This window comes from Cricetulus griseus, assembly GCF_003668045.3.
Source record: "Cricetulus griseus strain 17A/GY chromosome 1 unlocalized genomic scaffold, alternate assembly CriGri-PICRH-1.0 chr1_0, whole genome shotgun sequence".
NCBI classification, from domain to species: domain Eukaryota; kingdom Metazoa; phylum Chordata; class Mammalia; order Rodentia; family Cricetidae; genus Cricetulus; species Cricetulus griseus.
The window spans coordinates 112,707,537-112,723,346 of NW_023276806.1; the positions used below are offsets into that span (position 1 = coordinate 112,707,537).

The following is a 15,810-nucleotide window of genomic DNA, read 5'->3' on the forward strand; positions in this document are numbered from 1 at the left end:
GTTACTTTCAGGGAGTGGATTTGCTTTTATTTCCACAGGAAATGGGAGGATGTGGATTCATTATTTCAGAATTCCCTGCTTCACAGGAAAGTCTGTCAGATATTCTAGGGCAGAATTGTATGTTCCAATGTTGCAGAGGAACCTAGCGTGATGGTCAAAGTGGTCTGATGTCCTGTCATTAGGTAACATTTTACTCTTTACTCTTAATGGAGTTGCAGACTACAGTTCTAATAGTAATTTTCCTTAATTACGATAAAAAGGTAAATTAGATGTCACAAAGATAAAATAGATAATAGAATATTTTCTCTAATTTTACCAAATATAAATAGACTAGATATTGTAACTATAATTCTTGATAACTGTTTTTGTTGTATATAATCTTACTATGCTAAAGCTAAAACCTTCCTTTTTTATTTAGACAGAAAGGGGGAATACTATGGAATATTCCTTTACACTCTGTGAATACATGTTGCAGTGACTGGTTTAATAAACAAGCTGACTGGCCAATAGCTAAACAGGATACAGTTAGGTGGGACAGCCAACTGAGAATGATGGGAAAAGGAGGGGTGGAGTCATGAGTTGCCAGCAGATGCAGTGGGAGCATAATGAACATGCTATGTTAATAAAGGAACCACCATATGGCATAGTGTAAATAAGGAATATGGATTAAATTTAAATGTAAGAGCTAGTTAGTAATACGCCTGAGCATTTGTAAGTAATATTAAGCCTATGGGTGGTTATTTGGGAATTGGTGGGTGGGAAAGAAATGTCTGACTACATAAATCTAAATAAACTCTTTATCTATAAGTTGCCTTTGTTCATAGTATTTTATCATACCAACAGAAAATTAACTAATATACCCTTAATGCTTTCAAACATTTCTAAGGATGAACACACAATACTAGGCATATATTTTAGAAGGATATGGTTTGGAAATGTCAAAGTAATTTGAGTTTGTTAGTAAGAAATCCCTTGCCCAAGAAAAATCTTCATCTCACAATAGAGTATGGAAATTTAAGAAGGTAAAAATGGAGAGACAACAGAAGGGGAAAACCAAGAATGGGAGTGCTTTAAGGACCTGGTGAAGGACAGTGAAAGGCAGTTGAAATGGAAGATGCACATCAGAAGCGAAGGGTTCAGCAAACAAAATGTTATGGCAGCACTACCAAGTGGGAAGGTTTTTAATGGCAGATCTAAGACCACCCACTGCAAACTGAAATTTTACAGGGATTAAGAAGTATCTCCTCACTGCCTCTGAAAAATGATTTAAACATTAGTTTGTCCAATCAGCCTTCTTTCTTTTGCTTTTCTTTTCTGAAATCTGTCGCTATCTTATTTTAGACTACTGTGCTTACAAACACACAGTTCTCACACTTGACAACTATTTAGTGTGTACTACTGTTCTAGGGCCTAGGGTAAGAAAATAAGTAACAGATGATCTCATGTGCTTATCTCCCTTCTTAACTTTACATTCAAAGTTGAAACTGAAGAATCTGTTTCTCCTCTAAAAAGTATAGGAAGTTACAGACTCTTTCAGATCTAGAACAAACATTTCTGACTCCATTTAGAAGTCTACCTGAACTTTTTTTCAGCAGAATACATTCCTTGAGGGCAGGGATCCTGATCTTGTTATCTATTTTTGTATCCCAGGTTTAGCCAGCACACAGTAAACATTTTTAGAATAAGTGAATCAACTCATGGCAAAAAACACACAAATGGGTAGATAATCTAAACAAAAAGTGTAGCATTCAAAATATAAACTTGGAATAAAATAATTGTATTTATATAAAAAGCAAAATAATTGTAAATATGAAATAATTTTAAAAACCAGAGTTAGTAAGACTTGTTAGGTGCTCACTTTTCAGATTTGGTGAAGGCATTTAGCTGTCAAGCATCCGCAGTAAAAAGCTACAATAGATGTATCTAGAACATGTCCACTTCCCAGAAGACAGTAATGGCCGATTTAATCTTACCTCTATCAAAGGCCACAGGTTGTGCATAAACAATTGGTCTATTCAAAGTAATAAGCACAGCTTCCCTATCTGAAGAACCACTGATTTCTTCACGAAGGGCATTCCTTAATCCAATTCTAGTTTTAAAATAGGCAACTTGATGAAAATCAGAGCCAGCTTCCTCATAAACCTAAAATAAAATTCAAAGCTTAACAGAATCAAATAATGGAAAATTTTATCAAGACAATTTAAACATTATTAACAGCATTGTTCTACAAAAGACCTACAGTATACTTCTCCTAATTCAATCATTAAATGGTAGATTTCTTACATTCTGTTCCATAAATGCTTAAAATTAATATAAAATGTGGGAACTATATAAAAGGAAAACTTGGAGCTGGTTGTGGCTCTGTGGTAGAGAGCTAGCAAGCTACGTTAACAACAGAGATAAGCAAGGTGATATATTAAATGTTTCAAAATAAATAAGTTTTTTCTCTCAAAATATGTACCCATTTGAAAAAATTAGTTTTTCCACAGATAATAATTAAAAATAGTCAATGTAGTCATCAATTTTTAAACTGGAACAGGCATTTAAAAAACGACTCTTCAAATCAAAATTAGGTGACTTTTAAAAGATTACATAGTTACCAAAATTAAAGCAAACAACAGACAATATCTTTGATAAATAGTAAAACTTTGCTTATTAGGGAACTATACTAACTGCTGTCTTTTTCTTAAAACTTTACATACTTAACATTTATTAAATGTGAAGTTTTCAAATATTCTACAGGGAAGGTGCAAACTTGACACTTTAGATATTAACTAGTGAAAGCATGAAACAGTGAAATAAAAATAATGCTTAACAAACTGAAAAATTATAAGCAAATGTTTATGCAGATACTGTATAGTCTCATGAGATCACTATTGCGTTAACCTGCAATAGCTAGAATGTAGTAAAAAACTGTAATGAAGTGGCAAAGTAAAACTGTAAAGACCTAAGTAAGTTTTCACCATAATTTTCAATATAAATTTTAGGAACCTAAATATTTCTAAAATTGCAACACATAAATTAATTTAAAGACAACAGTGACAATACCAATATATTCTGTACAAACCTGATGTTTGACAATTTGCCCTAATGCCAGATTTAAGTCTACTTGGCATTTACCAAATAGTTTCAGATAGCTGCTACTTCCTGGTGAAGCTTTGGTTTGAAGTCGGTTTGAAAGTTCCAATTCAATCAGTCCAGTTTCAAATCTCACAGCTCTCATTGAAGGGGTGGTTGCTGTTACCTGAATACCCTAGCATGTTAGAAAGAAAATAAGAGAATAAACCAACTATAGACTCACTCAATACAACCTTTTGATATTTGACAGAAATTCATTTTTAAAACGTGTAGAATGTATATAAGGGAAATATTCTTTAATTCAGTTACATTAGTAGGACTTTATAGTTAATAAATTTCATTTTAATATTTTTTACTTAAAGTTCAAAGTGTTTGTGGGTTAAATATATTAATTATACTCAAGTAATTAGGTAATTTTTAAAATTTTAATACAATAGTATTTTTATAGGAGATAACTAAGGTTTAAAGTATTATTGCAGTTTTCTGTGTTGCTTTTAGCCCTGCCCTGTTCTCCCACCATTGGTGCTGAGGACAGAACCCAGAGCCCTTTCATTCAGATAATCACACATGTAGGCAAGTGCTCTATCACAGCTCCTAAAATATTATTATTAATTGATAAACATCTAAAATATTTTTGAAGAATAAATTATAAAAGAAGCAAATGTAAATGCCAAAGTTTCACCAGAATGTATCAAAAAATGTTTCAACCATATAATACAGCTTTCAGGAAGATAAAGCTGATCTCAAAATCTGATACAGAAAAGATACAAAAGTTTCTCAAAATACACAAAACAATTCATATATAATAATAATAGAGGTCCAGCAATGGTAGCCCACACCTTTAATTTCAGCACTGGAGAGGCAGAGGTAGGTGGATCTCTGAGTTCAAGGCCAGCCTAGTCTATATAGTGAGTTCCAGCAGGCCAGTCAGAGTTGCATAAATGAGACTGTTGAAAAGAAAAGAAATAAAGGACAGAAAAAAAGAAAAAGGAAGGGAGGGGGGAAGGAGGGAACAAGGAAGGAAGGAAGGAAGGAAGGAAGGAAGGAAGGAAGGAAGGAAGGAAGGAAGGAAGGAAGGAAGGAGGAAAGCAGGGAGGCAGGGAGGGAGGGAGTGACCTGGTAGCTCCAGGAAGCCTGGTGCCTGCCCTCAAAAAAGGGACTGAGGATGTAGCTCAGTGAGAGAGGACTTGCTGTGTATTTTCAAGCCCTGAGCTCAAAGCCCAGCAGTGTTAAAATGAAAATAAAAACAAAATAAATAAATAAATAAATAAATAAATAAATAAATAAATAAATAAAGCACTGATAGAGGATTCAAATGTTAAAGCGTTCCTGAGTAAATAAGATTATAGTTTATTTTTACTTTAGTTCATAACTTATGTATTATACAAATATTCTACAACATATATACACTAATTAGAAAGATGGTGGAAAGAGTTATGAGCGTTATAAAAATTTTACCTTAAACTGTAAATTCAGGGAATAGAGAAGAATTTTTGGCTTATCTCCATCTGCTGTTCCATCATGTTCATTCCAGAGAGGAATAGGCTGCTCCCCACCTAGAAGAGGTTTAATACTGAAGAACTTATCAGAAAAATGACTGTATTTTGCACATTAAAAAAGAAAATCACCAGTAAAAAAATTTAATGACAATTAAATTAATGTAATTTTCAATTGCAATCTTTAGCCAGGTCATGCTTCAGTGAAGCAGGTTATAGAACATACAAGTGGAAAAAAAACAATGGAATCTTGAAATTCGCAGGAAAAATGGATGGAACTAGAAGAAACCATCCTGAGGTAACCCAGTCACAAAAAGACAAACATGGTATGTACTCATTCATATATGGATTTTAGAAATAGAGCAAAGGAGTACCAGCCTACAATCCACACTGCCAGAGAAACTAGGAAACAAGGAGGACCCTAAGAGACACATACATGGTTCCCCTAGTGAAGAAGAAAGGGACACGATCTCCTGAGCTAATTTGGAGTATGGGGGAGGAGAGAGGGAGTCAGGAGAAAGAGAAGGGGAGAAGAGGAGGGGAGAGGAGGACATCAGGGAAGAATAGAGGAGAGCAAGAAAAGAGATAACTTAATAGAGGAAGCCATTATAGGATTAAAGAGAATTCTGGAACTAAGGAAATGTCCAGAGATCTACAAGTTTGACCCCAACTAACAATATAAGCAATAGTGGAGAGGCTATCTTAAATGCCCTTTTCCGATAATGAGATTGATGACTACCTTATATGCCATCTAGAGCCTTCATTCAATAGCTGATGGAAACAGAAGCAGACACCCACAGCTAAACACTGAGCCGAACTCCTGGAATCCAGTTGCAGAGAGGGAGGAGGAGTAATGAACAAAGGGGTCAAGACCAGGCTGGAAAAACCCACAGAAACAGGCTGACCTGAACAAGGGGGAGCTCATGGACCCTAGACTGATAGCTGGGAAACCGGACCCCCTGAAGGAGGATATCAGTTGGAGGTCTGGGCAATCTATGGTGCGTCTGGTAGTGGATCAGTATTTATCCCTAGTACAGGAATGAACTTTGGGAGCCGACTCCACATAGAGGAATACTCTCTCAGCCTAGACACATGGGGGAGAGTCTAGGCCCTACTCCAAATGATGACATATTTTTAAGATCCCCCCCATGGAACACCTCACTCTCCCTGGGGAGCAGAAAAGGGTTGGGATGGGGGGAACAGGGGAGTAAGGGAGGGAGAGGGAACATGTAAAAGAAGCTTGTTTCTAATTTAAAATTGGTCTAATTACAATTATAAAAATAAAAAGAATTAAAACATCAACACTTCTCAGCCTTTTGGCTAAAACTGAGTGTAAAACATTACATACCAAACACATGATTATACATCTCAGAAAATATTTGAAGCCAAAATGTACACTGATTTCTTTAATCAACAATGTGAACTTGTTTATATTCAGATAGGCTACAAACCAACAAAAAAAAGGAAGCAAAAACTGAAAAATAGTTATGTGCAAGTATGTGCTAACATACTTTGATTTCATATTGGCTCTTAAAATTTAGACTAGTAATCCAAAATCTATTCAACAAATATTATGATAAAACATATTTTGTAATTTCTACTGTAATAAAAAAAGAAAAAATAAGAAGGTATGAAATGAAGCAATAATTTAAGAAGGTACAAGATAAGACAAGAAAGCGTGTTATGAACCAGATTCAGAGGAAGATATATCTGTATATCTATAATTATGTCTCTCTCTCTCTCTCTCTCTCTCTCTATATATATATATATATATATATATATATATGTATAACTATATAGATACATAGGCAAGAGAGAAAAGGAACAATATCTATGATGAGACAGGAACACAAATATTCAGGATACCAGGACATATATTTAACATAAATCTATGTAGATTTTATCTGTCTTTATATGCTAAGTGCCTACTTGCATGGTTGTACTTTCCCTCTTTCAAGAATTCTGCTCTAAAATTTAAAGTGATTTCTCTCTTCTGCTTAACATCAGATATTAATTTCTACCTCATATGTGAAATCCACAATAACCTTTCTTAAGCAAACTTAGTGATTGATTACCTTATCCACAGCCATCTATCAACTATTCCATCTTTCTTGTCTTTATTGTCCAGCTACCACCAAAATTTCAGGTGACAAAAATTACTCACTATCATTTCTTAGATGTCTTAATTTCCTTAAATAAGGTTTTTACTGCTACCACATTTGGAAGTCTCATGCTAACTCATTCCAAAGAGAGTTTTTACATTACTTTTCAGTGCAATTTATAAAATGTTAAATCGCTATTACTGTTTTTCATCATTTGAATTCTAAACCACTGCTATCTGATGTTACCATTCTCTGAACTCCCTTTCCTAAAGCATATTATGGTGTTATTTACTTGCTATATTCTCAACCAAGCAAATTATCTACATGGACCCTGGTACCAAGGATAGTGCATTACTGAGTGCATGCAATGTGCCATTTGCACACCTCCTCAGTCCACTACACATTAGTATAGTCATTCTTATTCTATTAACTTTTATTTATCAACTCTCTCCTGATGTATCATTAAGAGAACTTGATCTTTCTTTCTCATATGATGTGTCAAAAAATATCCATTTCTGTCATAATTTTTATTTATCCCCATAGCTATCTCCAAATAAGATTGTGTTCTTTGGGGGAAGCAGTATCTTAGTGGGTCTCAGTGTTTTCCTGAACTCTGTCAAGTGTACCTGTGCTGTTTCATGATCCAATTTGTCATCTTCAGTCATGTTTACAATATCCTCACAACAGCCAGGACAAGTCTCCCACAAGTCTCACTTTAACGACAGCAAATAAACATGACTTTCTCTTTTTGCAGTTTTCTTTCCTGAGATTGTGCCTGTCTTTTGTAATGGCTCTATGATCAAAAAGTAGAATGCATTCGAGTCCTAGTTCAAGCCATCCTGATGCTATAAAGTCCTCAGAGATATGTATTCATTAAGTATCCTTTTTCCTTAATATTTTTAACATTACATTCCTTGTTCATTCATGGTGTATGTGTACATGTGTGATCACTGTAATGGAAGCTAGGTTTGCTAAGCCTGGTAACTGTTATTTCCACATGGTAACTTCTTCATGATCTAATTTAGAGTAACATATTTTCTATCTCATAAATACTATTTAACAGAGAGAAACCCTGTCTCGAAAAAACAAAAATAAATAAATAAATAAATAAATACTATTTAAATGGATTTATATCAGTCCTTTTATATAGAGAAACAATTTATAAAGACAGTTTCTACTTAGGAATATGAAAGTATATCACATACTAAAGAAAAAAAATCACATGGCATAGTTGCTTACACTTCGAGAATTACTTTTAAAATACCGCTAATAAAAATGTTTAAGCCAGTAAAGGCCTCTGACATGGTTCTATAGTCAATATTAGGTTCCAGATGATTCTAGAGCAGAAGTTCTCAACCTGTGGATTACAAACCCTTTGAGGGTCAAACAACTCCTTCATGGGTGTCTATCTGATAGCAAAATTAGTTATAGAAATGAATTTTATGATTGGGATCATCCCAACATGAGGAACTGTTTTAAAAGGTCTCAGAATTAGGAAGGTTGAAAAACATTGCTCTAGAATAATCTTATGGTACAACCAACATAGTGCATGTGTGGTCAAGTAAGGACTATAGGGCTCTCATTCACAGAGTCTTTGAAATTCTTAGTTCAATAATGAATAAATGGTATCATCTCTGTAAATGAAAATAACATAAACTAGAAAGGGGATTGTGGTGAGGAAGGAAGAGATCTTAAGTATGGGGGGGGGAATAATGTTATAAGAAAGAATAAAGAAAAGACTGATTGGAGAAGGGGGCTTGCCTGAGGAGGGTAGAGAAACAAATGCAAACAAAGTATGATGACATCTATGTAAAAATGCCAAAATGAAATCCATTACTTTGCACAACAACCTAAAAAATAATAACAAAGAACAAAAAAATATAAAGAAATGAGGACTGGAAATTAGCATTTATCCAGGTGTGGGGAGGTGGCTCAATGGCTTGCTGTGGAAATAGAGACTTGGGTTTGGATCCCTAATATTTATGTAAAAAGGTGAGAGTAGTCATTCTTGCTGGTAGGCCTAAGCAAGTCATAAAAGCTTTAAGTTATATAGACATGTAGGAGATGGGACTTAGAGACATTACATATACATATGAATTTCTAAAATCAAAGTACAATACACTGATATTAAACCTCTATTCAAATTAATACGTGTTATCTTAAGTTATTTATCTGTTCTTGGTAACACAAGCACAGACTCAAAAGAAGAAAATGTGTACCACAATCAAGGTTAATTTAAAAGTGCTTTTGCCAAAACTTTATCTATTACACAGTGAAGTACTCAACTGTTGTTAACAAACCTTCTGGGTGTACAGTAACTACTTGGATGGCTATACTAATGTGGAGAGGGATTAAGAGGCACAGTATTTTTGTTCTTTGCTTTCCAAGATCAACTCCTAGTGTAGCCCTGGTGAGCTTCCTGTTCCTGCCTGTTTTTCAGGGAGTTCATAAAGACCCCACCAGGTAGACTGTAACTAATATCCATTCTACAAAGAAGATGGTCAACACAGAAGAAAAATTTCTTCCAGGCCATGGTCAAGCAAGGCCTTTGACTTATGCTCAAACACATGGAACAGCTAAACAAGGCTAATGAAGCCAGAGCCCCCCCCACCACCACCCCACAGCCCCATGTGCAAGTAACCCCGAGGACCAGAGCCTAACTGTCCATGATAGTAAAAAGAAAATAATTAATTTGGCCATTCTGTAAATTCTTAACCATACATCAGGAAAGTATAATCAAAGTTAAAATAATGGATAATAATATAAAACAATGTTTTTAATCAAATTAAAAGTCCTTAATTAAATTAAAGGATTCACATGTTTCTCCTAACCATGGACATACTTTTTTTAAAAAATATATTTCTGATACTTCTGCTTATGTCTCCTGTCCTTACAAGATCTACAAGTAAGAGTAAAACCATGCCAAAGACTACTATCTCATTTGTGAACAGCTTTACAAATGGATATTTGGATCTTTGTAGCAAAAATGGATTAAATCTATTTTAATCTTAGTGGTAATGGTATTGTCTAGATGTTATATATTCAACCACTATCTTAATTGTGTCTAGACTCATTTACAGTTGATCCACATTCAGATAGTGCTCAGATAATCTAACTCTGGGTCCTTTTAACTGTTCTCCAATGCCTCAAAGTCAGCAAGAAAGAAGACTCTAAATTCCTCTATTCTCCCAATGTTAGATGGAAGCAGCCAGACTCATTCAACATCCATCTGCTAAATTGTTTCAGGGTCTCAAATCATGAAGTAAGAATGTTAGGTAGACAGATAGGTATTAGCAGGCTTGGAGGTCACTGAGAAAAAACTCTACCCTTATAGCATCCCCTTCCAAAGTTTCCAACACCAGAAACCACCCTCAAACCATGATGAGGATGCTGACCCTGACATCAGGAAAGAGATACAAGAACAACAAATGTGCCCTTTTCTCCATCTATCCATACAAACAAAAGTCAAAAATGTTAATCATGGTCATGGCATTCTGAACCCCCACCTCTATCCCTGATAATCACCTAGATTCCTGCCACACACACTTCTGCAGATCTTAACAGCTGTACATAAGAGATGTCTACCTATCACCTGACATTCTTTCACTAATTCCTAGAAAAATCCATCTCTGGTCCAAACAGAAGCTTTTCATCCTCCTTTCCTGCTCCCTACCCTGTCTACCCTAACTACTACAGCTTGTAAGTGAATAGTGGGCTATGATTCTTACACAGTCTCTCCCATCCACTGCAGGTTTTCTTTCTTGAACTAAAGGTCTCTACAATCTCAAATAACAAAGGGTGAGCTCCAAGTTCAATGCAAGACCCCAGCTTAAGGGAATAACATGAAGACAAGTAAAAGAAGCTAGCTGATATTCTCTTTTGTTCTCTGTATGTGAATCTTCTCTCTCACTTTTCTGTCTCTGTTTAACACACACACACACACACACACAAACACACACTTATAAATAAAATTTTTGCTACTTTTTTGTCAATTACTTCTTAGCCTTACCAGACACCTTCTGTATTACTTCATTCACTTCCTTCATGAACACTTTCTGTACAAACACCAAGTGGTTTAAAAGATCTGTTGTGAGATTGTGTTCAAAGGAACCAACCTGCCAAACAAAATCAGAGTGTGAGATTGTATTACTCAGTATGTTGGCTCTGTAATGCTTTTCCATAGAGCCAAAAACCTCTAGGAAAAGGAGATAATTAGCTATATATTATATGAGAACAATGCATTGAAAAGGGGCTTAAAGTATTCAGTCCCAATGATCAATTACATTTGTATTAAATGTTATAGATATAGTGATTAAAAACAAAAACTCCAAAACAGTACACTGTAGAGCTTATGATTATATGAGAGTGAATATACCACTCTCATATACCTAATCAGAGATACCTAATCTAATCATACATGTTGTGATTAGTACACTGCTCTAATTTCTGACAGAATTAGTCAATAAACAGATGAAGTAGAAAGCAGTTTCTAATTAAGTGACCATAACAAAAAACACAGATTCAAGCACTCTTATGATAAAGTAAATACTTTATTATTGCGATACAGTTCATATGCTGATCAAAAATTAAAAGAGCAAAATTGTAACAATAAGTCTTTACTCCAAGCAGCCCAAGTCCTGCTGCCACGTGGGCGCTTTCCGCCAGGCCGCCTGAGTTCTGCCTGCTGCCATGTTAAGGTCCCAGGTAACACACAGACACTTATATTAGGTACAATGCTGCTGGCCAATCACTAGGATATCTTACTTGCTAGCTCAGTCTTAATTATCATAAATCTATGTATTTTATAAGACTTACCTTATGGAGGACGCATGCCTTGCGTCCTGTCTTCCTGGTGGTTACAAGGTGACTCCACAGAGAGGAGGAAGAGAGAAAGGGGAACGACTTCCTTCTTGCCCTTGCTTATGTATGAGTCTGCCTGCTATGTCACTTCCTACCTGGATCAAAGACTTCCTTTTACTACATTTCCCAGAATCCTCGTTGACTCCTAGTCCCGCCTAACTTGCTGCCTCATTGGCCAAACAGTACTTTATTCAACAACCAATAAGATGAACATACACAGAAGGACCTCCCCCATCACAAAATAAATTTGTCATCTTTGATGAGAGATCTCAAAAAAATGTAAGTGTACCAGAAGGCACTTTTTTTTTTTTTTTTTTTGGTTTTTTGAGACAGGGTTTCTCTGTGTAGCTTAGAGGCCTATCCTGGCACTCTCTCTGGAAACCAGGATGGTCAAACTCACAGAGATCCACCTGCCTCTGCCTCCCGAGTGCTGGGATTAAAGGCATGTGCCACCACCACCCGAATCCAGGAGGCACTTTTTTTAAAAAAATATTTTTGTTAATTTTAATTATGTGTTTTGTCTGCCATGTGGGATTGTGCACATAACCAGGTACCCATACAGGCAGGCAGGGTTATATTCCTATGGAGTTGACGGCTGTGGATGTTGGGAGCTGAACTCAGGCCCTCTAGGAGAACAGTACATGCTCTTAACCACAGAGCATCCCTCCAACTCTGCACCAGGCATTTTATCTTGCACAAAATAGTACAAACAGGACAAAGATGAGTTTCAGTGTGTTTATTCTTAGGCCACAATAAAAATAGGCAATTTTGAAATAAGGTACAATACAATTTTAAATGCTCTGAAATTAATTTGTAATGTTCCTTTTTTTTGTTAAATCTGGGATTGTGTTTTTCCTAGAGTATAAATTCTTTTTAGTTTATATGATTTAGTTATAATTTCTAGTTAAGATGAAATCACAAAATGCAATGCTTTACTTTCTTTGAAATGAAGCATTATTAACAGTACTGCTCAACTAATTTAGGCTACTTATTTTTATATGTGGCAAGCAGACATGCCATATAAAATTTCCCAATTCAACATTTGACTTCTTAGAATCCTGTGTATATTAGATACATTTGTTTTCAAATTCAGAAATTCCAACTCTTGGCCTGGCTAGGTGGATTACTGGATAAAGGAGCTTACCATGCAAACCAGGAGACCTGAGTTTTGTCCCCAAACCCTAGTAAGGAAAAGTAGAAGCAAAGAACAGATTCCACAAAGGTGTCATCTCATCTCCCTAAGTATACCATGGCATCCTACTTCCAACCACATAGCATTGACATAGACACACACACACACACACACACACACACACACACACACACACACACGGAAAAAGATACACAAAATTAAAAACTAAAAGAAATTCCAACTCTTAGGTATAATGGTCCAGTTTAGAAAAGGTATATCAAACTTAAATGTGTCTCTTCCAATTACAGTATATCTATTAAAAGAAAAAAACTCAAAATGATTTCTTAAAGATATTCAAGCCAAATGAAACAGGTATGTCATACTTTTTAAGCTTCTGACAGTTATACATAGAGGTGACAAAAATAATGAAGTAGTTCAGAATACCAGCTTTTAACATTATCTTAAATAATAAATGAGTTTGTTAATTTATCTTTTCATATGACCTTTAGATCATGACTATTCATTATGTTTTAAATCATATAACGATATTAAATATAAGTTTTGTCCCTCACTTAAAAAGAAAAAAAACAACAGGTATGTTCACCTCAAAGTTAAAGAACCACAGAAGTAGACATATAAAGCTCTTGATGCTAGCTGTTATTCTCTTTTTATAATCAAATAAGCCATAAAAATATTGCCATGATGAACTTGAAAGTTAACATACAAAATATAAATTAATAGATGACAAGTATATTGTTTCAAAAAGCATGTTTTAATACAACATCTGGGGCAGAGTGCAGACAAAGACAGACACCTGCCCATTCTCTGAAAATTCAGTAGTCTTCTGTAGGAACAAATAATTTAATATTTATCCTTCAAATTTGGATCACTACATATTTTGGTATCTAAACCTTGAAAACTTGTCAATTGCAAAAAAGTAACTTTGAAAGTAAACTTACCTCTGCCACACAACGTAGATAATTGCCTTGTAAATAGTAGCCCTGTTTAGAAGGTAGCTCATCTATACTCCATACTTGATCTGAGTAACTATCATGTTCTTCCATGATATATTTCCCTGACATGGTAACAGGTGGAAGGTTCAGACTTGCAGAAGGAGGGATAGTTGACATATCTGTTGCAGAAACTTTTGAAGTAAAACGCAATCTGTGGTTTGGTAACTCAAATGTAAACCTTGTCTGTGCACCTGTAAGAAGGAACATTATAGCCATACAAGCATGTATTAATATTTTCACTTTTACAAAAATAGTGTTTAAGAAAAATGTTTTGTCATCCCACAATTTATGTTGATACACATAAAAGGTAATATTTAAAATTTACATGTGAGATATTCCCTGTCTTTAAACAAGTATACTCACTTTAAAGAATTAGTCAGCAAGTACTATTAAGCCAAGAATATTTATGAAGTCTATTGAGTACCTAGCATTGTAGCTGATTCAGAGACACTCGCAGATTCTGCATATCACAGAAGGGAGAAAAGAAAGACATTGCCCTTCATGTAGAGGAGCTAAACTACAAAAACTCAAGCTAAAAATACGTCTCAAATTCTGAAATTTTAAGCACACATTCATTTAACCTTAATAACTATTAAGAGGCCAAATTATTAAGCTGCAAATTTCAGTTCAATATTGTGTTAAATTTTTAAGTCCTCTCCTCTATGGCAGAATTGTTCAAGTAAATATTAACGTATAGTCAATTCCATTATTTTGCCAGTATGGTTTAGTTGTCTATGTAAACATGAAGAATTTTTAGAAGCTGTATTGACAACAATTCTATCATTGCTCAGACATAGGTAATGTATATACATCCATGTTCCTCTCGTAAACAGAAGAATGTCATTATCCAACTGCAACATCTATGGGATGGCCATAAAGGTCCTGACTATATTGAGCTCCTCTTACACAACTGCTACAACCAAGTATATCTTTCAGTAGCTCCTGCAAGCTGCAAGAGGTAGGGTCCGTTTCCTAATAACTCTCTTGCCAGCCACACTAAATAAAAAGCATCCAGATCAAAGCAACCCTAGTCCTCAGTTATCACATATAAGTAATCATGATTGTGTCATTCTTTTACTGGTTTTGTCCTTTGACTTCATTTACAGAATTCTGGGTTCTTATTTGTATGGATATTCAACAAGGTATTTACTCTGTTCTTAAATTTTCTACTTTTTCAGTTCTAAATTGTCTATCTGGCTTGCTGTTTTCATTAACCCATGGATTCCAGATGGCATGAATACATGAGCAAATTAGCCAATGTACTGATAGGTCTGGCTTCTGATAGTTGAAAGCCCATGCTTTATAACTTAGCCAAATTGAAAACTCACCTTAGAGTGCTTCTATTTCTGGTAATATAAAGGCTGGAATGTTCAGAAAACTCTCTTAATATACACTCTGATATGTAAAGAATAGTAACATAGATATCCTTAAAATAACATATCTGTGTTGGAATAGATTAATGCTATAAAAGTTAATGTAATTTATCATGTTAAAACAAGAGAAAAAAGGAAAGACATTTTGATTTCAACAGTCATAGAAGAAAGTATCTGTATATAGACACCAATTATTCTTTACAGAAATTTCATAGCATAGTAAGAAAATAAATTCCTTTTGTTAAAATGACATAGGAAACCTATGAAAAACATACAGCAGACAGACTCATTAGTAAAATGTTAGGCCGTAAAAACTGGAATTAAAAGAAGGCAAAAACAACTAAGAAGATTAAAACATTTTATAAAGGGGGGGGAAAGAAGGTAAGGTGCTGAAGGGTGATTTGGAGGTGTCTGGGAGAAGTTGGGGATGAGGAAGTGGACAAGATGAAAATAACTGTAATCATAAATAAAATTATCAAAGGCTTGATGAATATAATTTATAAAAGAACACCATTATTGAAATTTAAATAACCAAAATTTAATCTCTGGTTTTGTTTTTTGCTTTTTGGGAAGGTGTCTCTCACTATGTACCTCTGAACTCACTACATAGACCAGGCTGGTCTCAAATTCACAGAGATTCTCTTGTCTCTGATTGTCTAGTGCTGAGATTAAAGGGTGCAATACCATGCCTGACTATTTACATTTTTTAATATCATATTTTTAAGAACTTTACCTTTTCATCAAAATACTACTTTC

The 15,810-nt window shown here is 34.8% G+C and overlaps 1 protein-coding gene across 11 annotated transcripts in view; it reads right to left on the reverse strand.

The window, feature by feature from the left end:
• Positions 1-15,810, reverse strand: part of LOC100752965 (KIAA1109 ortholog) — a 197,168-nt gene that overhangs the window by 62,698 nt on the left and 118,660 nt on the right. For all 11 annotated transcript variants that reach the window (XR_004771991.1, XR_004771990.1, XM_035451565.1 and 8 more), the window contains 5 exons: positions 13,628-13,872; positions 10,686-10,791; positions 4,537-4,634; positions 3,068-3,253; positions 1,974-2,142 (listed from right to left, as the gene is read on the reverse strand). Coding sequence is in view for 9 of the 11 variants with exons in the window: in XM_035451565.1 (XP_035307456.1) it covers positions 1,974-2,142; positions 3,068-3,253; positions 4,537-4,634; positions 10,686-10,791; positions 13,628-13,872 (804 nt within the window). In the remaining 2 variants the exon portion in view is untranslated. The remainder of the gene's footprint in view (positions 1-1,973; positions 2,143-3,067; positions 3,254-4,536; positions 4,635-10,685; positions 10,792-13,627; positions 13,873-15,810) is intronic.